A 23,369-nucleotide genomic window follows, 5' to 3' on the forward strand; every position below is an offset into this window, starting at 1 on the left:
ATCCATCCATCCATCCTTCCATCCGTATATTCTCATGGTATTTTTAATTTTAGAAATCAATGAATTTTCATATAGTGTATATTTAAAAAATACTTTTTTTTTCTTTCCTTTCTTTCCAGCATCAAATATATATTCCTTCCTCCAGTCACCAGGCTTGTTGTGGTACCTGTCAAAATGTGTCCTGCCCTGTTCATACCGAGAATGGAACACTAATTGCGTATGAGGTAAGTGCCTCTGGACAGAGATAGAAAATAACTTTAGTGATACAATAAACAGGTGTCTGACAGTCACTTCTTAGTTAACTCGTGCTGTGAGTCTTGTTTCCTACCTCCTTACTGCTGGTTACACACTTAGGGACTATTTATGGTATAAGATAGGAAAAAAGTATGTTTGTTTACAGACCTGCCATTTCATAATAGGTGAGTCACAGAATCATAGGATCATAGAATGTTTTGGGTTGGACGGGACCTCAAAGATCATCTAGTTCCAACCCCCCCTGCCATGGGCAGGGACACCCTCCACTAGACCGGGTTGCCCAAAGCCCCATCCAACATGACCTTAAACACTTCCAGGGATGGGGCATCCACAGCTTCTCTATGCAATCTGTGCCAGTGCCTCACCACCCTCGTCGTGAAGAATTTCTTCCTAATTTCTAATCTAAATCTACCCCGTTTTAGTTTAAACCCATTACCCCTTGTCCTGTCACTACCCTCCCTGATAAACAGTGCCTCACCATCTTTCCTGTAGGCCCCTTCAGGTACTGGTAAGCCGCAATTAGATCTCCCCGGAGCCTTCTCTTCTCCAGGCTGAACAATCCCAACTCTCTCAGCGTGTCCTCACAGGAGAGGTGCTCCAGCCCTCTGATCAGCTTCGTGGCCCTCCTCTGGACTCGCTCCAACAGCTCCATGTCTCTCTTGTACTGGGGCCCCCAGAGCTGGATGCAGTACTCCAGGTGGGGTCTCACAAGAGCTGAGTAGAGGGGCAGGATCACCTCCCTCGACCTGCTGGTCACACCTCTTTTGATGCAGCCCAGGACACGGTTGGCTTTCTGGGCTGCAAGCGCACACTGCCGGCTCATGTTGAGCTTCTCATCAGCCAACACCCCCAAGTCCTTCTCCTCAGGGCTGCTTTCAATCCATTCTCCGCCCAGCCTGTAGCTGTGCTTGGGATTGTCCTGATCAGTGTGCAGGACCTTGCCCTTGGCCTTGTTGAACTTCATGAGGTTCACACAGGCCCACCTCTCCAGCCTGTCAAGGTCCCTCTGTATGGCGTCCCTTCCCTCCAGCGTGTTGACTGCACCACACAGCTTCGTGTCAGCAAACTTGCTGAGGGTGCACTTGATCCCACCTTATTTCATTTTATTGGTTGTAATATTTTCTACAGAGGTATGCAAATGTCATGATTTACTTAAGGCTGAATGTGCTGTAAGTACAGGGTAGGGTTCAAATTGTAACTCTAAGTCATATACTGTGATTTAGATGATTTGGGAGCTTCTGAGTTCACATTAGGACTCCTACGTCACCCTCTTCCCAGGGCCATTCTTCATTCTAGTTTCTGCAGAAAGGAAGTGTGCAAACTGAAGCACTGGGGTTCAGGATCCTGAGGGCGTGTTCCAGCATCCACATACAAGGAAATTTAGATATGGCCAACACTTGGTTCATTCTTCCCATGGCTCTTGGAGCAAAAGAAACTATCAGAATTTTTTGCTGGCAGAGAGCCCTTTTGTTCTGCACTATGACAGCTATGCTGAGCAGCATGTTGGGTACTAGACCCATGGATGCAGGGAGGAGTAGCCACTGGTAGTACCTTTGCCGCCTATGAGTGGTCTGCAACAAACTTCCCACTCCAGTAGGTACGATAGCATGAGGGCACCACTTCTACAGACATTTGAGGTTGGAGCTATAAAGCTGAAATGTTTTGTTCTTCCTGACAATGGTTTTGGTTTATATATTCAGGAAGGAAGCACCTGGAGCTCCAACTGCACCAACTACAAGTGTGCAAAGACTGCTGTGGGGGCTATCATACTGGGATCAAGTGTTGTCTGTCCTCCTTTTAATGACACTGAGTGTACAAAGGTTTGTACTTTGGGTGAGGTAAGTGACAGTAACTGATCTAGAGTTTGGTTTACACTGGAAAATGCATGCATACCTCATGCACTGTTTGTAAACTGAAAAAAATGGTAAGTAAAAACATGTAAGTGAGCAATTTACAGTCTTTTTTTCTAATATTCCTGTTTGCTTTTTGACCGACAAAATATCTGTGAGGAGTATGGAAGTTTGTTTTGGGTCTTAATGACGACTGGTTTTAAAGTATTGTGGAATAGGAATCACACTTGAGATACCACTATAAAGTGCTAATCACTATGTCTTACCTTAGCTTGGAATAACACTTTTCCAAGTTTGTAGTACATATACACTAAATAAATTGGATCAAGGAATTCAGAAATGCTGCAGATTAAAGTGGGCTATATTAAAAATACCTTAAGCTGTGCAAAGATGACAAAGATGACAGAGTAACACTATTATCTCTTAAATTAAACTTTATATAACATAACAAAAATATCTATCATACAAGAAAGCGTATCTACCTACATCAGATATCTAAAAATGTAGATTTGGCATACCCATATAAACTGGTTTGAAGAATGTGGATGCTTCATGTTCATTACACATTTGTTTACAATTTTAATTTCGAATTTAATACTTCTCTATACTACCTCTTATAATTCTTGCACTTGGTGTACACCATATATTTAACATAAGCTACAAATAATAATAAAATAAATATCCACATAGAGAGGGTAAGTACCTTTGCTGCCTTGACTACAGATTATAAATTTAGCACAAGTCCTACTTATCCATTGAATTTGTTTAAAAAAGTCCTTATCTCTTCCAGTGCTGAAGAAGGCATTCTGTCTAAAATTAATGCTTGTTCTACTTTGACTTTATGCTTGAGTGCCTTCCTTGGAACCCTTTTGTCTATTAGGATCTTTCCTTAGTAATAATGGTTAAGATTTTAAAGAATGGAGCCCTAAAATTAACTTCCTGACTTAGTCTGACCTGTCTTACCGAGATACTGAGCATAGACTTGAGCCAGTAGCCAAGGAGAAAGTTCTTCTGACAGCCAGCTCAGGATAATTTAGAAATATAGATTTAAGAGCTGAGTTTAAGTGCTCATTTAGGAAGTTCTTGAACAACCTATTCAGTATTTTTTCTGTAATGGGATAAAAAATGCATGCTATCATGAAAAGATGGAAGCTTAAAAATGTCTTTTGTCTGTTGTTACTGTAAGAGTGCTGGTTATGTTCAGTTGTCTGTTTGATATGCAGTTCTGGGCTATACACTAAAATTGTGGGCGTGTTTCTTGCTTGCAACCGTTCTGTCAGATTCTGACAGCCTCTCTGTCTCTCTCTCTCCCTCTCATGTTATCTTTCAATTTCAAAAGGACATTTTCTTCACTTTCATACATTTCTACTTTCTAGCTAACGAGCAACTTTAGAAGAAATCAATAACAAAGACTATAATTGAGAAAAAGAATTGAGCACACCTGAAATTCTGCAGTTAATGTTCTCTTTCAAAAGTGTGTATATACACATATATATATTTAATGCTGTAAAGAGCTACTTATTAGGTGTTAATTTCCTCCTTGGCATATCAACAGTGTAAATACTTTTACATCATCAGCAAAGTTGGATACATTAATTTTTTAAACTATCCTAATAAATCTCAGTGGTGGGGAAATTGATGGTAGTGGATGATACAAAAAGATGCTCATAGAAACTAAAAGTGGTTTATTCAAAGGAGACCAGATCAGATCAGATAAGCAGCGACGAGTTCATTTTCATGTGAAAGAATTTGTGAACCAAATCTTCAGCTGATCATATCTGTGTAATTCATTTGATTTCAGTGGTACTATTTTTAATTAGTTGGACATCTTTAAAACATGGAATGTCTTGAGATACAATTCACCTTTGCATTGAACACAGTCTTTTTTCATATATTCTCCTTTTATTTTCCTAGAATGGAGGAATTGTGCAGACATATAATGATGGCTGCTGCAAGACCTGTAAGTGATGAAGGCTGCAATACGTGCTAGTTTGGCTTCGGTTTGGAAGGCTTGTTTTTTTAACCTCAGTTGCTGGGACATAAAGAAGGAAAAAGCATGCAGTCCCCCCACAAATCACATAAAATTGTAATAGTTACCTAACTACTCCTATTAAAAGGTCTTGCTTCATTTGGCTGCTGACTTGGTGATTTCTAACATTATTGTTCTGGAGTATAACCAAATCTCTCCATCTGTGGAAGATGAAAAGTTATCTCAATTAAAATAATGAAAACATTCTCTTTATTGCTAAGCTGATTCTAAAATATTGCCTATATGATTTTCACCATAAAAAAATCAGGATTTTCTCCTCTAAAATTGATTCCTAATTCGATGACGTTTTGAAATACATCTCCAAACATACTAATTTATTCTGTATCACTAGTATGTATTTTCTAGAGCCAAAATACTGGAATATATATTTTTTTTAAAATCTCAAATGAGGAAAAGTTATACTGATGTTAGCAACCTTTATATAAAATTAGCTTTTTAATACCTGGGAATACATTCACATTTTCTGAGTGTGTAACTTTAAAATATGATTAATTGTGATGCAAGCTTATATAAAAGTTTCATAATTTATGCAAATTTAAAAGTTGATTGAGAACAAACTGATTTTCTCTGTAGTTTTGACTGGGAAAGGTTTTATTATCAAGGTATATAATTATGTATACATAGAACTAAAACACTTTTGTGTAAAACAAATTGTGTAGAGCAAGAACTTGTTGAATGCCACAGAAAATCCCCCCCCCCTTCTTTTTGGCCTTTTTTGTGTTCGTTAGACTTAAAATATATAAGCAAATTAGTATTTGGAATTTTTTTAGACAAAACTTTACTTGATAGTATTGAATAGGAAGTCACAGACTCATAACGATATATTGCACAGTTATTAAATAAAATTCAGAAGTGCAATGTATTGTAAATTACTTGGTGATATAAGGGAAAATATTTGTTTTTATCAAATACAGAACCACACTCAAGTTTCCAAGTTACGTAAAGCTTTGAAAGTGAACTGCAAGTATTGTTGTTCTATTGTACCCAAAACATAGAAAATAAAAGCGATTTTAATACAACAGATTACTTTTTTAAATAAGAATCAGCAGAGAAAAGTAACACACCAGAATTGTGCTAAAATCTTATTAATTGATATTCTTTCTCTAATGTGATAAGCTATGTTGAAAAATATTTAATAAACCCCCCCAAATTAGGTTGGATTTATTTAGAAAATTAGTCTAAAGAATTAATGGCTCCTGGTTTTCTGTTGACCAGGACGATTTATTATTTTGGCTGTATTCTGTGGCCTCAGGAAATGCAACGTTATACTTCAGAAATACTTGCTGAGGTGGCTGCTAAAACCCCAGATATAATTCATACAATTATATGCTCTTTTATTTTTACATTGTTTTATGTTTAACTGAAAGCATGTGCCCTGTGGTGAAGCAGTTAAAAAGAGTACTTATAAATAGAGCTTGCAACACCTTGGGGTTTTAATGGGAACAAATAATCTTTCTGAAAGAGCTTGATTCAGTGCATGCAAAGTGAGTGCATATATTTAATTCTTACCTTGCCATAGAGAGACTCATTGCAAAAGTTTGGTTTACAAGGAAGCATCATTCCAGTTTTGTGTTAACCAGGAGAGTAACAAAGTTTAGGCCATCTTTAGTGGGACCTAAAGTAGCTGCAGAGTTTCTAAATTTGGAAGACTATCAGGAAAGCTTGTCATCTTTTGCTAAAAGAAAAATTGCAGTTGGCAGTGTAAGAATTAATGAAATGTCATTTATATAAAAATGTTTTTATTTCATGAGAAACTTATATTCCTAATGATTCTGCCAGGTTCTGGATTGGGTCTATTACCCTTTGCCATTAGTCCAGTAGTGCCTACTGATAGTATTAATTGTGAACCAGGTATTATTTTTAATAATATATTTTCTTTTTTTTAATAATAGCGTAAGCACTGCTTGATATATGCATATAGCTGTCATCACCATTAAATGTTACCATGCAGTTAATGGTACCGGGCCTGATACTGAGAGATGCTGATCCCCTGTTGGCCTCCCAGATCAGTGGTTTTCTAAAGCCTGGTTAGGGTTCACTGCTCAGCACCTGTCAGAATTAGGTTCATCCACTGATGGTATATGCCGCTGATGGTTCTTCCTCCTGTTCATCTCTGAAATTGGTTTTGATACGTGAACTTACTGTACAGAGTAGTTGTAATAAGAAATGTTACTTTAAAAATATCATCATCCTGAATACTGTTATCAAGAGATTTTAAATCTGATCCCAGGTCTCTGAATTTAATGACTGAACTGTTTTTGCCTTACATTAGAGCAAGAGTGTGCATTACTGCCTGGTCTCACCTTTGCAGATATGGATTTATACTGTATTTCTTCTTTGTCACAAACAACGTTTTAAAAAATTATGAAAATACTGGGGAAGGAAAAACATACAACTACAATCACATGTTAATAAATACTCTTTACACCACAAATTACAGAATGTTACAGAACTGTTACATTAAGACCGTAATTCTTTGCTTTTAATGGTAGGTAAGTCACAGAAACTCCTTACTCAAATAAGGAGTGAGTACCAAAAGCACACCTGATACTGACTGCAGATCTTCCTGACAGTCGAAGGTGGGAGAGAGAAAAGTATAGCAGCAGAGTTTTCATTAGACATCAGCATCTCATATGCTGAAATGTCTTAGATCTCTCTCTCTGACTTGTAGAAGTACAAAGATTGCATTATCTACACATATTCATGCTGGCAAGCTCTTGCTGATGGAAATATCACAGCCCTTCTTTTTCTTAAGCGTTGCTGAGGAAGGAAAACCCAGATGCTGTAGGCTAACTGCTTCGATCCTACAGTGATCTGCTAGTTCAGTAACAATCTTGTCTGATCATGCAATGTGCAGATTAAAATGTAGCTGTACTCTGCAGCCAGCCTAATTTTTAATTACCCACTGGAGCTGTGGTTGCAGAATATCTTGGTGACTCAGAGCTCATTTATCTTATGAACGTGCTCATAACCTTCTGGGGAAAAGTTGTTCTTTTTGTGTACACTCAACCATGAGGGCATGTGCTGAAGCTGGAGAAACTCTGCTGAATACTGCTTATTATTTTATGTGCTGGATGTCCAGAATGGCACCATAGTAAAACTAATAGATGATTTTGATGGGAAGTGAAATAGTAGATCTAAATAACTGCTGTGACACAGATAGTAATAACAGTCTGATATGGAGTGCAGCATTAAAGATTGTATATTTAATTGTTTCAGTATTATATAATGATTTTTATTATATTAAAAATGGCTTTATTTTTCAAATAGAAGAAAAAACTTCCTATCAATATCTCCCAGAATGTACTTAAAAATGTAGTATTTCCCTAATCTTAGATCCATCTGCTGACTCAGTGCTACACGCTTCAGTTCTTGTGGTAAAAACTGCCCCATGTTTAGCAAATATATGCATCTGTCTCTTTCAAAGCTTCCTTGAGGAATTGAAATTGTATAGTTCTATTTAAACTGTAAAGATACAAAATGTCGTCAAGGTTGTAATCACATTCACAGCTTTTCTTTCTCAAATGTTAAATTCTGAAAATTTTCTAAAATGCAGAATCAAAATCTTATTTACAGTCAATATTCCTATTAAAACAGAATTAATTCTAATACTGTTCAAAATTGCTTGAGACATCTTTTTTCTAATTGCTTATATTTGTCTTGCCACATATGCAATTTAAAATCATATTAATATTTTAATATTTATAAAATCTGTATAGCTTAATGGGCCACTTGATGCCCCATATGTGCCAGCTATAAAATCGATAATTCTGCACAGGAAGTATTTATTAATACATAAGATTTTTTTTCTAAAAAAATATTTAATTATGGAAGTAATAGTTTCAATGTGTACGTTAATGAAAACAAAGTATAATTATTAAAATTGTTTTAATAGATTAACTTTTTAAGTAGCAAGTACAATATGAAAATATGTATTGATTCAGTACGCATTTTCTGTATTTTATCAGGCAAAAAGGAAGAAAGGATTTGCCAGAAAATGACAATCAGGACAACCATAAGAAAAAATGACTGCATAAGTCAAAGCCCGGTAAGCATATAGGATCTGTGTTTGATGCTGGGCCTATGGCATACCCAATCAAGTATTAAGAAGTGGGTTATAGCTATCAACGAGCAATAAAAAATGCTGCTATCTTCTCAAAAGCAGACCTTTGACCCTAGGGATGTTATCCTTCTTGTAAATGGAATTAAATTAGATGTTCCTATGGCTGAAAGACTGAGCCCTCCTACCTGGAAAAACTTCAGATTTCAAATGAAAAGTATACATCATAATTGCTTGTAACTAACAGAGGCATTGAACAGTTCACCATGAAATATCCCACTCTAAAAGAGTAGAAATGCTTCCACTTAGGTGGAAGCATGATGGTAGCACTGCTGCATTCCTCTCTGAAGACCTTTACTCTCTGGGTGTCTCCTCCTCCACATAGCTTGTGTCTCCATATCGTAAATTCATGATCCCATTTATTTATGGGTCTGCTTAAGACATCTTATTTCTCAGCTTTGGTGTAGCCCCACCTACAAAACCCAGGTAATCTAGTGCTCAGAGGAGAAGCAATCGACACAGTATCTTGAGACTTCCAGAAGGCCTCTGGTAAGATTCTGTTGAAGAGCCTAAACAGTCATGAGGGAAGAGGCAAAATATCATCACTGATTGAAAGCTGACCAGGTTAATTTCCATCCTGATAGAAGGTCAACAGTGACATGCCCAAAGTTTAATAGCAGAAGTAAGAGTGTGTGGTGTATTTATCTAGTTTTAGGAGACAGGTTGGTAATGAGAGAGTATAAATATGTAGATGAAATTACAGTTATTTGCCATACTTAAGAGGAGAGAAAACTGCGGAGACCTTCACAGTTACTTCAACAACCTAGGTTAAGGGACAGCAATATGACAAAATAAAGACATGGTGTTGACTAAAGCAAAGAATATTAGAAAGAAAGATTCAGCCAAACCTCATAGGTTTTTGAGCTAGTTGCAAAGGACCTTGCCCTTGCATCCAGTTCTGTGAAAACCTCTGTTAAATGCTCTCCTGCAGACAGACAGGCTAACAAATAGTTATGACATTTAGGGAATAGGATAGGGAGTGGAAACAAACACATTCTAGTGTCTCTTACAAGCCAGTGGTGCAATACTATTGGGGGTGTTCTCTGCAGTTATGGTCCCTCCTCATTCCTGCAGAAATAGAGAGGGTTCAGAGAAGAGCAACAAGAATGTTGGCCAGGTCATTCTATGAATGGCCCAACAAATGAAGCCTTCCTTTTTATGACTTTCTATTGTAGATTCTTGGTCTTTCCTTCCCTCTCTACTCACCACCCAAAAAGACCCACCCCCATCCCACTCCCTCTGTATTACAACCCTCGTTCCCCAGTATCTTCTTGTTCCCCATTTACTTGATGGCTGCCCACCATTCCCACAGTTCAGATTCCCTTACCTTTCACCCAGAAGTACCTCCTGATTTTTGTGTCCTCAAAATCTCTCCAGCTCCCCCACTGGAGAGACCCTGGCACTCTTTCAGTCGTGTGATTTTGGCCCATCAAATGGCGGTTCAGCTATGGCTGGTTTGGAACTACATATGCGTCCTTTGGCCAGATTAATGCTGTCAAACTTTGGATAGGGCTGAGTATGATTACATTTAATTAATTAATACCTGAGATTATTAGGGCTTAGGACAATGTCTTTCTTCTCCTGTCAAATTTCAGGAAAGCTGTAAGAGTAACCTTTTGGTCTAATTAGTTTGGATATGGCCCATTTGTTCACAGACTGGAAGGCAGTGGACCAAATCATCTTTCATACACCTCACTTACTTGCATAAGAAATCATTTAAAACTATCACAAAAAGAACGAGATCTAGTATAGCCATTCTCGATTTCCCAGCATATCAACTCTACTTAAGTTTTAATTCAAAAGTATCGATTTCTTTTCTGTCAGAGTATCAACTAAGAAAACTCTTCACGTAATGTAAGAGTGAGAGAAAGCTTTGCTCTGCTGAAGTCTAGAGCACAAATAATTTTATAGCCAGTCTCTGCTCGTGCTGGTTTGTTACTGCATCTACTTTTTGGATATATTTGTTACAGTGGTAACACAGCTAATATTGGTGTGCCCTTAGTCACAAGCAGCATGAATAAGAAAGGGAAAAGCTTTTGCACTCATATGCTTTTTGTCTTGAATCTTCAAGGAGAAGGATAGATTTTCCTTTGTTTTGCATAGAAGAATTTCATTTTTCAGCAGTGAACATGAAAAGAGCATGAATTTAGCTATGCTGTTTTGAAGTTATTAATTAGTAAACTAGAAACTCGATTTTGGTATCCACAGCACAACATTTTGCTCAAGGTTAAGACAGAATACATGATTAAACAACCCCAAAAAAGTTTAATTAAAAAAAAGATTATTAAAAATGTGTCTACACTTAGAATGAATGAATTTTAGAAGATAAAATAAATTTTAAGACCAGAGTCCTTTTCAAATGTAAAAATGGATTTTAATCACAAAGAAGTTTGAAATGTAATTTCTTTATAACACAATTTGAGATGTCTAATTTCAGTTCTTATTCTACTCATAGATAAATGTGGCTTCTTGTGATGGAAAATGCCCATCTGCAACAATTTTTAATGTCAATATTGATAGCCATTTAAGATTCTGTAAATGTTGTCGAGAAAATGGAACACGAAATCTGACTGTGCCACTACGCTGCTCAGGAAATGGCACTGAAATTATGTACGTCATTCAAGAGCCTATAGACTGCTCATGCCAATGGAACTGAACATCACTGTGGAAAAGATTTAATCTGAAGAATTAAAATGCATTTCCTTTCATCAGATTCTATTTTTTGACCTTGGATGGCTGTAGTACTCTGCAGGGAAAAAAAGCCCACATGTCCTCAATTATGCTTTATAATGTAACTTCTCAAAAATTTAGCAAAGATGTTGTTGTTCGTTGTTCTTCAAATGTTCTTTTTAAATATCAGTATCTATAGAAATAAAAATATAAATCCTTTTGAACAAGGCATAATTTAGGTATCATTTATTTCTACTCAGTGTCTTTCCTATGAGCTGTTGAAAGCTGGTTAATGGCTGTGTTTCCAGTGTTTTAAAATTTTGGATTGTGGCTACCTATCAAAGTTCAGAATTACTTGGTGGTTCTCTTCCTTTCACTCAGAAACTTCCAGTTAAGAACCATCACTGGTCCCATGTTTAAATGGGAAAGAAGCAGATTATGGTTTTGGGAATGACTGAAATAATTTATTAAAAAAAAATAGTGGGTTCAAATGAAACATCTTTTGTCCTTTAAGCTGTTGTCAATGACTGGACTCTGCTTACACTGTAAGTCACTGAGAAACACCATGACTCTGGTCTGTAAGTACCTGTAGTAAATATCCTGAGCATATAGTAGAATCATAATAATATCTTTAAACCTTAGACATTTATTTAATTTATATATATATTATAAATACAAAGCATGACTAGGCAATGGCTGAAGAATTCAAGCTCTTGTGCCTTTATTAAAAATATCTAAAAGCTCTTTCTGATATGAAGCCTTCTATTTTATATCCATTTTTCAGTTTTCACAAATAAGAAGAAATTTGCTGTCTACTAGCCGTATTATAAGATTCTATGTATATATGTATTTATTAAAAAGACAGGATACTGCACATTTTAACTATTCATAATGGGTTTATTCCTTTGTCTTCCAGTTTGAAGATTTGTGTTCAGTATATTTTTATAAAATACATTAAAATTGTTTGTTTTTTTAATAAATATTGAGATTTGGACTATTGACTGAATTTAGGATTCATAATTTTTGAGTCCAGGAGAAAAAAATCCAGGTAAAATATATGTTTTTAAGGGCTTAGGTGAGCTATTCATGTTCAATCAGGCTGTGAATGACCATGATTCAGCACCTTAAGCTGAATATACTTTCTCTTTTATTAAACATACTATATAATCTTATCTTATAAATTTAGGATACAATTTTAGGCTCGTTTTTAGAAGATTACTTTGCTTTGTAAACCCACTGAATGAAACTGGTTTAAATGATGACAGTATTTTCCTTATCATGGAAATTGTTTCAGAATTAAAATTCTTGTCTGAAAGTTTGAAAACTTTTTAACAAACAATTTTTATTTCAAGGTGTCATCATTTAATTACAAAAAGGTGGGATTATCACATTGGTTTACACAATGAAAAATAACCAATATAAAATTTAAAACCCCTTAAAATCTAAGGCTATTTTGCTACTTTGTGTGACAAATCTTTAAATGTTTGCTGTATTCAGTTTGATGGCTTATAAATCAAAAATAGCATATACAGTGAAATCTGTCTTTACTAACAAGACTCTCGTGTACTCATCCATCTCCTTAATAATAGTGACGTGGTTTAAAAATTAAAGACTAATTCATTGTATTATCAGTAAAATATTTAAGCAATACAAAGAAATAGTGATCACCTAGTGATCAAAATGAAGTGCCGTTTTGAGAAAGCATACGCTTCATTTGCACGTTCTTATGATCTGTATGGCAGATATTTCAAGTTGTGTTATATACTAGCGCCTAGGACCAAGATATTCTCTGATACTGCTGTTGGAATTTGTGTACAGAAACTTTTCATGCAGAAATGGAAATTAAATCATAGTCAAAGCCTTAAAGATTGTGTACTCATACAGCAAATTGAAAGGACAACTTTAAAAAGAAAAATACATCCTTAGGGCCTTTTGATTTATTAACATAGAGATAGGAACCCTATGTTTGCATCAAGAGAGTTTGGCCCAAAACCTCTTAATTATTTTAGTGTTTGATAAAATACTACAAGATAGCATTTTTCCATATAATGACTGAACACTTGACGTGTTTTGATTGAAGAGCTGTGCTTTTTATAAGCACTGTTCTTTCCTAAGATTTAGCACTGTATTTGTAATTAAAGAGAAATTAATAAATATTATTTTGCAGACTGATAATAAATCTGTGTTGATGCAATTAATTTACGTGTGCCACTAAAGATCAACGATAATGCAAGATCTTGGACAAACCTGGAAATTATAAAAGCAGTTATGCTTAAAATTAACTCCATGATAACCTGGAATAGGAAAAATGGTATTAAAAGATCTTTTTCCCACTTCCCCAATTTGGTTTTTTTTAAGTGCAACAATCAGTAGGAACTGTGTCAGCATCCTCCTTGAAATCCACAGCACGATCTTACATCTTGAGTGGAGTTGGATATGGTGTAAGATTGCCTTTCATTTTACAATTAAACTTCAAATTCAGGCGGCATTGCCTGGTCAGAAAGTGAACATTTATGAAAAGCTGTGAACCATTTTCTGGACAGCCATCCACCCCCACTACCTCCACGCAGGTGACACTGACATAATGTGGTATGTTCTATGTCATGTGAACTAGCCCTCGCAGGCCTTGCAGCGGATAGCAGGTTTGAGCGAGCACGCAGTGTGGCGGGACCTTTCTGATCAAAGTATTTGATCAGAACTTAAATGGAAATGTAAATGCAGTTCGTGGTTCTGTCTCAGTTTCCCCATCTCCAACTCTGCATTCCTGCCTCAACCCCCGGCCTCGAACTGTGTGTAACCCTGTCTGCCCAGGCCTCTTGTGAGCTTTCTTTTACAAAGAAAGCTGATCCAATTCACACCTAACCTCGTTAAATACCAAAATTAATTAGTTTGTTTATTACTGACTGAAAGAGCTTTCATATCCAAAGAGTTCCCTCCCTTCTACCTCCTCTGAAACTTGAATAATTTCTACTCCCCTAAAAGAAATGTGGCTAGGAATGCATGCCTCTCAAACTCCCACGCTGCCACCGGAAAATGCGAGGCACTGGGGAGAAGCTGTGTGCACAGCGGAGCGCACGCCTTACGCTGCAGTCCTGCCGTGCCCCGTCGCTTCCCCCATCCCTACCCGCCTGCACTTCTCCTTCGTTCCTACAGTGCCACTGCTCTGTTCCCATACTGGCACTTGCAAAAGGAATTCCACAGTAAAAAGGCTGACTCATAAAACCACGCAAATTTTTTTTAGGGATTAATGTAAATATATCTCTAGATAGCAACTGAACATGCCTCTATAAAATAGTAGGGTTTTGGCCATATTATTTATAGTATATGACTTTTATAATTCCATTGCCTTATTACCAGGTCATTCATTAAGACCAATTTTTGCCGCAATATGCAATTAGAATTTGAAGCATAGCTTTTAATATTGGGTTTAAGCCACTTACTGTCTGCTTTCATTAATAAAATCCAAGACCTGGAATACAGCTATACAGGCAACTAATATTCTCATTTTTAGCGAGCCAATCTGTATACTAAACGTTGAAAGTAAAACCTAAGAAGACATTTGCATGATTTATTAGTTTTCCATATTGCAGGCAGACATCTTCCCAAATACATGCATCTGTGTATCGGTGAAGAAGCTGTTAGCACCGAGGTCTTTGTTACTAGTTTCTTCTGAGAGCAGGATCAGGCCTGAAGTACGGTGTTGGAGCGAGTTACGAGCCACATGATATACAGAAAGGTGGTGGTGTTTACAGGAACACACGCCAGGGTGACAAGCAGTCACTGTGCTGTTGGCAGTGCTTAAGCAGTCACAAAAGAATTTACAGGACAAATCCAATTTCCAAATATTACAGAGAATCACCTTTGTGTAAAAACTTACTGCCAAATAAATGTGTAGGTACCAATCAGGAATACTGTGGCAGTGGGAAACACTGACTTGAACTGATTTTTTCAAGTTCTGTCCCATCAAATCCTTTTCCAGAGGCTACTTGAGGTTATGCAGCTGGTGTAATCATGTGTGGGTGCATGTCCTATGGTAAAATCCCACAGGCGCGTGTTCTAGTACAGGGGACAAAACATACACGAGTTGTCACACAAAGCCATCACAATATAGTGATCATGGAGGGGCAGCATGAAGGCTGAAAATTTTTATAGTTACAGTGGGCTATTGGTACTGTATTTCCTAGATCAGGTTGGATTTCACACTCCCAACCATTCTGGGGAATATATTTTCAAAAAACATTCATGACGTGAATGTAAAATCTTTTGAGGGAAAGACTTCAGCACTTAACACTAATGCAAAAGAAAAAAGGCTTTTATTGAGGAAAGGTTATGGTCGAGAGGGTCTGTATGTAACACTGTGCATTAAATTCTAACTTTTCTTTAAATGCCAAGTGGAATGTGCAAGCTGCCTATAGAACAAGGAACCTTGAAAAATCATCTATCCATTATCATTAACAAGTCCCCCCAGTTTAGGGCGGAAAGGCATATTCAGAGCTGAACAACGAACTCCAGCAAAGGTAAATACGATTCATTGACCAGTTCTTGGCAGCCACATACTGACCATTTTAGAACTGCCTTTTCTTGCCTATTTTGAAAAATAATTCTATATATAGACCAATTAGGTGGCCTTATGCTTATCAAAATCAGTGGTAAGAGATTCCCTAACATCAGAGATTTTGGAATCTCACTCAAAGTAGATGATAGTCTGAAAAAAAGGTCTTATACAAGTAGTTTCTACTTTCGCAAGTAGTTTTTGTATGAAGAATGGGGGGGAACTTGAAGCATTTCTTTTGTACTGATGTTGCATTCTGGAGAAAACCAATAGTGAATGAAGCTAAAACTTAATCACTGGAAATGCTGAATAAGAGGAAAGTGGTTATGTTTTGGGGAGTGTTCTTTTGATTAAGGTGGAATGTGCCACGCACACTTTATTTAATGAGGTTAAAAAAGAGACGGCTCCTGCTGTTGTCTTGAAAATTGCCCCATTAATAAACCCTCCCTTTGTGCTTGTTGATTACAAAATGCCCTGGGGAAAAAAAAAAAAAAAAAAGAAAAAAAAAGGTATGTCTGCTTTGTAGAATATCTGAACAGGCAGCAGCTTACTTTGGGCATTGACAGCTAAAATAACATTCGGGTGATACACCCACGCACACTCTGTGTGTTTCTCAGAGAGAGACTGACTCCATGTTCTGAGATCAGGGGTTTTGTTGCAGCAGCTTCTGATTTACTACGTCTGTCTTTGAGCCTGGGTAACATAAAAGCTCCAAAATGGTATTTTTTTTCTGGTGAGATTAAGCCTGCCTTGTTTACTCAAAGTTCTAAATACAGCTCTAATTAAAAATCGTATTCCTTATTTCACGATTCAAAGCTCAGTTGGATACAGGCTTTAGGAAAAATGAGGAACACCTCAACTGAAGAACAGTGACAAGACAGAAATAATGTATTATGTGATGATAGCACCTAAGAAAATACGTAGTAAATAATATGAGCGCTGCTCATTTTTTTGGTACATATTATACAGTGGCACTAATTTTTATTTATTCTACAATTACTTTGGAAATAATTGGTAAACAATTTTTATCAGCTTATTAAACTGACTTAATTTCAAAGAGCACAGTGGGAAACTAATTTTCTATTAAAAAGGTTAATTCGGGGAAGGGTTTGGCACTGGGAATTATATTGAGGTAAGTTTCCTTCTGAATTCACTGCTGCAAATCTGGCCAAAGGTGAATGTCACACAAAGTTTTCGTCTGAGCTGAGACTTTGGGAAATGAATCAGTGGCCCTACTGCTATGTATTCTTGTCTAATTATTTGTTTATAGATGCTTACACTGCTAACTTTGTGAGGGACCTCTGTACAGAGGCCAACAGCTTGATAAGGAGAATCAGAAAATCTGCCCCAAGGAGGTAAATGAGGATCTTTACAGTGACCTCAGCAGGGAGACATTGTCACTGTCTGTTTCTCCTCTGGGGCTAATGTCTGTTTTACAGTAGGGATACTCACTGATGAGGGAACTGGTGTCATACTGGGGAGTAACTATATGGGTTCTGAGACCAACTGTATTCCTCAGAGATCTGATTTAACCCTTTTTCACGCAAAACCTTGAATGCAAAAATGTCTGTTAAGAGTCTAGCTAGTTAAAAGGATACAACATGGTACTTCATGCTAGTTGCTTCGATTGTATTTGTTACTAATACTCCCCATAGATGTACTCTGCAATGCCGGTTATGCCTAACTGGGAAGCATTTACTAAAATTAAACCCAGTACTCCTGGGAGTGACTTTAATATTTTGCACGTATTTACTTATAAACTCCCAAAGACATCGCTGTTACACGTAAAAAAAGAGTTGATGAACACCCGCCCGTAGTGAATTTAGGACGGGTCGGCATGCCAGTGCGGTTAACAAACCACCGAAATGGGCTAGCGGCGCTCATCAGCCGGTCCGCTCCACCGCAAAGCGCCACAGCTCCTCACACTAAGGCCAGCCTCCGGCCCCCGGCCCCCAACACCCCTTTCGCCTTCCAGTGTTTCCTTCCAGCCCCGTAATTTTGTAGCAATAGTTCCGACTGTGAGTTCCTATATACATCTATCTTAGCATGCCAGCAATTTTTAATTTTAACGAAGTCTCTGCAGTGCTGGGCTCTCGGTGGCCCTGCAAGGCGGCAGGCCGCGCTGCGCCGCCGCTCTTCCCCTCACGCCGACCCGACCCGCGGCCGGCGGAGACCTCAGCCTCGGGGCCGACCTGGCGAGCCCCGGGAAGCGGAGTTGCACCTCAGGGAGCAGGAAATAAGCGGGAAGGTTCGGGTTTGAACCCCCGCGACGGCTCCGCTGGGCGTGAGGGAACCCGAGGGCCGGCAGCCGGCCGCACGGCGCTGCCAGCAGCCCAGCGGAACCCGCTGCTTCCCGTTCCCACCTTAACCGGCAGCCGGGGAAAGGGCAGGAAAGGCCAGAACAAATGGGGGGTTGCGGAGAGAAAGCGAGGAGGGGCAGAAGAAAACAGCCATAGCCGAACCGCAGCCCGCGCGCAGCCGCAAGTCAGTGTCTGTCCCGTCCGGCGAAGGGGGTGCGTCGTCTCCCGTCACAGGGAGGGCCTGTGGGGCGGCGGCGAGTGGGGGCGGCCCCTCCGCTCCAGCCTGCTCGGCTCTGGGCTCCGCAGCCAGGCGCTGCGCCCCGCCGGAGAGAAGGGCCCTCGTCAGGATGGGGTGCTTTAAAGTCGGGGTGTGGGGCCTGCCGCGGGGGGGGGACTGGCAGGAGAGAGCGGCAGCCTCACATGCCCAGCTCTTGCTGGTGCTGAAGGACTTCTCCCGTCAATTGCGTGCTGTAGTTACTAACTAGAAATTTAAGAAGTCCTCTAATAAGTAGATTGTATGCGAGTTAGGAAGTTTACAGCCTCTGCTTTTACATTGAGAAGTAGGATTTTTTATTTTCTGTAAGCAATTTTAGACTTGCTCATGCAGTTCCTGGTGCTATACTGGTGTGCACCTGTCTTTCGATGAGCAAATTTAACAGAAATTATCAGAAACTTACACTGTTTATATTTATTCCTCTTGAGCACCCTAGCAAGACATATCAATGAGTGCTGCAGGCGTCCTTAGTACTTCCACAGAAAAGAGTTTTAAGTCTAATTTTGAACACAGACAAATGGGCATCTTGCTAGAAATGGGTACTGTACAACCAGAGTCTGTTGAAGAAAGTGCAAGGGGTTACGCAGGTTTCTGTGAATTTCGATCCAGTAATCACTAGTAAAACTTAAAAAAAGCTTTTTTTTTTTTTTTTTACACTGAGGGGGTTTTAGGTGACTAATGAACAGCCAGCACATCCACAGTTCAGTGAAGTTGAAGGATGACCTTCTGATCTCCGGAAACTTTATATGAAGCCTGGGAAGAGGCAGGGCCAGAGGGAAGACTCAAATCTCGGGTGCGCCATTGGCTGCTGCTGTATCTGTGTGAAGTATAAATACGTGTATTAGTTTCTCTCTTCTTACATCTTAGATATCTTAAAATGATTTTGTTTTGAAGCTGCTGTGATTCAAACATATAAGAGGCACGGAGACGATAACGTTTCTTTCTCTATGGATCAAGCAATTCTGCTGCTGCTTTTACTAAAATACTTGTTTAAGGTAGGAAAAATATTCCCTTTTTTGAAGGTGGATAGCTATTCTAATTTAATGTTGAAAATTGATGGTTCGTGAGTTGGACTGCTTTTTTGTCATTCAGCAGTCACAGGGAGCTTTCAGTTATTGCTACTGAGCATTCCCAGTCTTCCTTCTGTTTAAATTGTTGGAAGCTCTTTTGAGATCCTTAATCTGCTTTATTGCCTGCTGCTTCTGGTTTAATGTTCCCCAGAAGAAGTAAGAGATCCCAGCATCTTTAAGTCTTAAGCTAGTCCGTACTGCTGTGTAAATTGTCACCTTTTGAACACTGTGGAGACATGCATGGTGATGCTGGAAATTCAAGGTCATTTGGACACCCAGGAGTATACTCTGGCTATGCCTTTAGGAAGTGTGCTTCTGCGAGAAGTGTTTTACTTTCTGATCCCAAACTACCATTTGTGTGTTAGCCCTTTGTGTTTAATTTGACTGTTATTGAAAGAACCATGTACATAGGAACATGTATCTTTCTGCTTCATTTTCTAGTATACTTTGCAATAGTCTTGTCCATATTTATCTATATTTAGTTTTTGAATGTGTAGTCTTTATTTTACACGTAGCTTAACGTACTTGGCAGCAGAGGTGGTTTCAAAGCTCTGTCAATTACTGGTACAAATACCACTCCCTTTTGGGATAGAGCCGTGTATTTGGAGTGAAATGCTGCTGTGGTACCCAGCCTCCTGTTATGTACCTGGAGACTCTCCAGATAGTGTCCAGTTGCACTGGCCAATTTTGAGCTTGAGAACAAGTACTTTTTGTGGAAGTCATCATGCAGCAGTCTGTGATCTACCTTAGTCAGGGAAGTTTCCTGGCAGTTGCAGAGTAGTCGAGTTGGCTCTTAAGGGTGGTGGTATGGGGTGAAATAAACACTTCAGTGAGTTCAGTATCATAGCTCCAACAGTGGCAAAAAGCAGATACTTGGGGAGTGCTGTAAAAATAGCATAATATGACAATGACCTACACCATGTTATTTTCCCACCAGTTACAGCTTATAGCACTTGAGAAGGATGTAATTGCAGCACATTTACACTACATTGTGAGCTTCAGTGTAGTTCTCTTCTGTGAACTTGTCCAGCCTCCTCTGAAGCCAATCAAAACTTTTAGTACTTTTAAGCTTTGTCAGATAAACTATTTATTTTGTGAAGAACTGCCTCTTTTTGTTTGCTTTGAATCTGGAGCATACCAACTACATTTCATCCTTCACAGTTTCTGTACTTGAAGAGAAAATGAAAAATCAATCTCTGCTCACTTCTTCTGGCTACTTAAGATTTTATAGATCTCTGTTTTATTTCCCCTCAAGTGCCTCTTTTTCAGACTGAGAAACCTACTTGAGTCATACACTGAGAGGCAGTCGATAATAGAAGTCAATAACTGTTTGTTGTTTAGGTCTCCTGGCTGGTGTGTAGCTAGCCTGAAGATAGATTTGAACTGTAGCTCTTTGTGGTCAATTTAATATTTTTTTTTAAATTGCTGGAAAAAGGGACATTCTAAATCTCTCTCGTCAGATATAAGTATGGTAAAATTTCTGTGTATACTTGCAAATATAATTCTTGGTTTTAGGTCTGGGAGTATGTATTTATGTACAGTAAAATGGCAGACAACATTGCTGATACTGGAAAACTATTTAAAATTATTAACTCATTTATTGAAAAAGATACATTTTTTTATTATCTCTAAAAGCAGATTTTCACACCCTTCAGATTGTCTGGATGCGATTGTTTTCAGGAAACTCAAGCCATCAATTAAAACCCTGCTACTTCTCCTGGAAGAGTGTTCCTTCAACACTTCTGTGTATGACATCAATATTAGTCTAGTATGTCAATTCGGGGGCTTCCAGGAGGTGGTATTTACCCACTTATAAAGGGTTTATAGAGGTTAAAGGCTTTATAATCTTTATAAAAGTTTATACTTTAAAAAGTATGATCTAAACTCTCACCATTAAGATCTTAACAGATTTATAGTTATGTTAGTTTGTCATTAGTTAAAGGAAGTTACCTTAAACCAAACTGAGTTCCAGAGTATGTTGTATTAAAAAAAATAGAAGAGAGCTGAGTGTCTTTGCTCTTTATGTGGTTTTTGTTTGTTTGTTTGTTTGTTTTGTGTGTGTGGTAAGTTGCTTTATAGGACAACACAAAGTAATATAATAATAAAAATCCTAACTTTTATTTTAGTGTACTAGGGTTCCTATTTCATTTTTGTTTTGTTTTTTTTTTAACTACATTTTGAGTTCCTTGCTAAATGATGGCATTTATTTGTCATCCCAATTCAAAATATAAAAACGGAACTTAAAAGACAGAATTGCAATCTTTTACTAAATGTTATGTGGTAGGAATTGGCATCACATCCCCCAATTTCTCTGAATTTTGGAGGTGTGATTCAGGTTTATATTCTTTTAGACGGAAGCAACCTGTAAGTTTCTTGTTCGAAATGAAATTCCAACATAGTAGGAACCTACTTCTTTAAAGAGCTAAGCCAAAGCTCCTCAAAGGCAGGGACAGTTATTAAAAAGGTAGTGTCACAAATACAAAAGACTTGCATCTAGAATGAGTTGACCTCTGTAAGAAGTTGAAATGCTGAAGAAAATTTGTACTACCCTGTCTAAATTGAATTGGTGGGGAGATGTTTATTAAATTATTTCCTTACCTCTTTAACGTTGCTGCTTCTTATTCTGGGATACTTGGAAGCTGTGAAAGTGATGCCACTAAAGTCTTTACCATGTAATGTGAGAATAGAACTGAGACCTCCAACTCCTGACTGACTGCTAACTGGGACTGCATATGTACCTTGGCAGTGAAATCTCTGACCTCATTTCTAAAATGATGACAGATTTCTCTTTTCCTAGTAGGGTGTGTTTGGGTCAGCTGGCATGGTTTGGCCACCTCTGGAGAGAGAAAGAAAATAGAACCTATACTTGCAGAACTTGTAAAAAATTATGAAGCCACTGTGTGTAACACAGTAGGGCTGGTAATACTGGTCCATATAAAAACTGTTGCTAGCTGAAAAGTTCTAGGTATAAGTAGTTAAAATTGACAGAATTTAATTATTTAGTTAGAGGTACATTTTCTGCATTTTCTACTAAGTTGCATTCACGTATGTTTCTGTTACAGGGTTCAGAGAGTCTGGACTGTGACCAAGTGAAAAAGCCTGCTAGAGTAGTTTTGATGGAGTGGACTGAATTGCCCAAAGGAGAGGATCCTGACTATTACATTGTAACATACCAGCAAGCAGATGCTTCCAGTCAAAAAGTAAATTTTGTCAATCTAAGCGATAAGTTATTCCAAATGTATTTAAGCTGTAGGTGCCAGTAGTTAATGGCATTGTGTGTTTGTCTAAAAAAAAAAAAAAAGTAAAATAGCAAATAAAGTTTGGAAAAATTGTACTGAATTCTGTAATTTGTGTCATTTCTGTGCACTCTTACAGAGTCCTATTGAAGCCAGTGGGACTTAAAAGACCCTTGGATATCCTGGTTGAATAAAGATAGATAGGCATATGTTCAAAGTTAAGAATGTGCAAGTTCTTCAGAGTACTGTGGTTTGAAGGAGGAGTCTAACTTCTCCAGGAGAGGCACAGACATGACCCCCCAGATCTCTCTGGGAGGGTGTTGTTCTTATTTTGAGCACAGGATGTTCTGGAACTTAAAGAAAATGTGGGAATTTTAATATGAAGGTGTTTGTTAATAGTTTGATTTCTAAAAGGTTTTCTTTTAAATGCATTGGGTATTTTGCAGTTTAACTGCAGCCCAAAGTTTGACGTGCTGCAATATAAGCTACCCTTTTAAAAACTTCATAGATGATTTATGAATTGTATTTTTATTATTTTCACTATATCCAGAAATTCTTTTAACTTGCAGAATGTAAGAAACATTTCTAAAGTTGAACAGAAACCTGTCAGTACTACAATTCTGCTTGAGGAAAATAAGAAGTATGATATTACTATAGAATCCCTAAAAAATGGTCGAATCATAAGGGTAAAATCATTTACGACACGTAAGTAGGGTAGCACAAAAATATTTTGGTATCGTTATCGTTAGTCTAATACTGAATATTGAAGAAGTAGGGGTTGAAATCCTGAGCTTACTCATGTATGTAGAAACTTTGCATGAATGCATATTTTCAGTCATGAAGAGTAGAAGGAATAATTTCATGTAACTTGTTTGGACAGTGTAACAATTCTGCAATATGGGACTGATGTAAAAGTTTGGGAGATTTGTAAATGTTGCAGGCTATACTACAGTAATTCTAGAAGAGGACTATTGAGAAAGTTATTTAAAGCC

The 23,369-nt window shown here is 38.0% G+C and overlaps 2 protein-coding genes across 9 annotated transcripts in view; both read left to right on the top strand.

Moving 5' to 3' along the window:
- Positions 1 to 11,173, top strand: part of OTOGL (otogelin like) — a 102,244-nt gene extending 91,071 nt beyond the window's left edge. The window contains exons 54-58 of the mRNA XM_075742845.1: positions 120 to 224; positions 1,956 to 2,075; positions 4,020 to 4,065; positions 8,124 to 8,203; positions 10,731 to 11,173. Coding sequence (XP_075598960.1) covers positions 120 to 224; positions 1,956 to 2,075; positions 4,020 to 4,065; positions 8,124 to 8,203; positions 10,731 to 10,931 — 552 coding nt within the window. The 3' untranslated portion in view covers positions 10,932 to 11,173. The remainder of the gene's footprint in view (positions 1 to 119; positions 225 to 1,955; positions 2,076 to 4,019; positions 4,066 to 8,123; positions 8,204 to 10,730) is intronic.
- Positions 11,174 to 17,961: 6,788 nt separating this feature from the next.
- Positions 17,962 to 23,369, top strand: part of PTPRQ (protein tyrosine phosphatase receptor type Q) — a 146,151-nt gene continuing 140,743 nt past the window's right edge. For 3 of the 8 annotated variants that reach the window (XM_075747625.1, XM_075747635.1, XM_075747653.1), the window contains exons 1-3: positions 18,917 to 19,066; positions 22,204 to 22,341; positions 22,947 to 23,082. In XM_075747625.1, coding sequence (XP_075603740.1) covers positions 19,019 to 19,066; positions 22,204 to 22,341; positions 22,947 to 23,082 — 322 coding nt within the window. In that variant the 5' untranslated portion in view covers positions 18,917 to 19,018. Of the gene's footprint in view, positions 18,011 to 18,189; positions 18,865 to 18,913; positions 19,067 to 22,203; positions 22,351 to 22,946; positions 23,083 to 23,369 lie in introns of those variants that run through there. The other 5 variants (XM_075747610.1, XM_075747618.1, XM_075747678.1 and 2 more) reach the window with 5 other exon arrangements.

Source organism: Balearica regulorum, chromosome 1 (genome assembly GCF_011004875.1).
Source record: "Balearica regulorum gibbericeps isolate bBalReg1 chromosome 1, bBalReg1.pri, whole genome shotgun sequence".
Lineage (NCBI taxonomy): Eukaryota > Metazoa > Chordata > Aves > Gruiformes > Gruidae > Balearica > Balearica regulorum.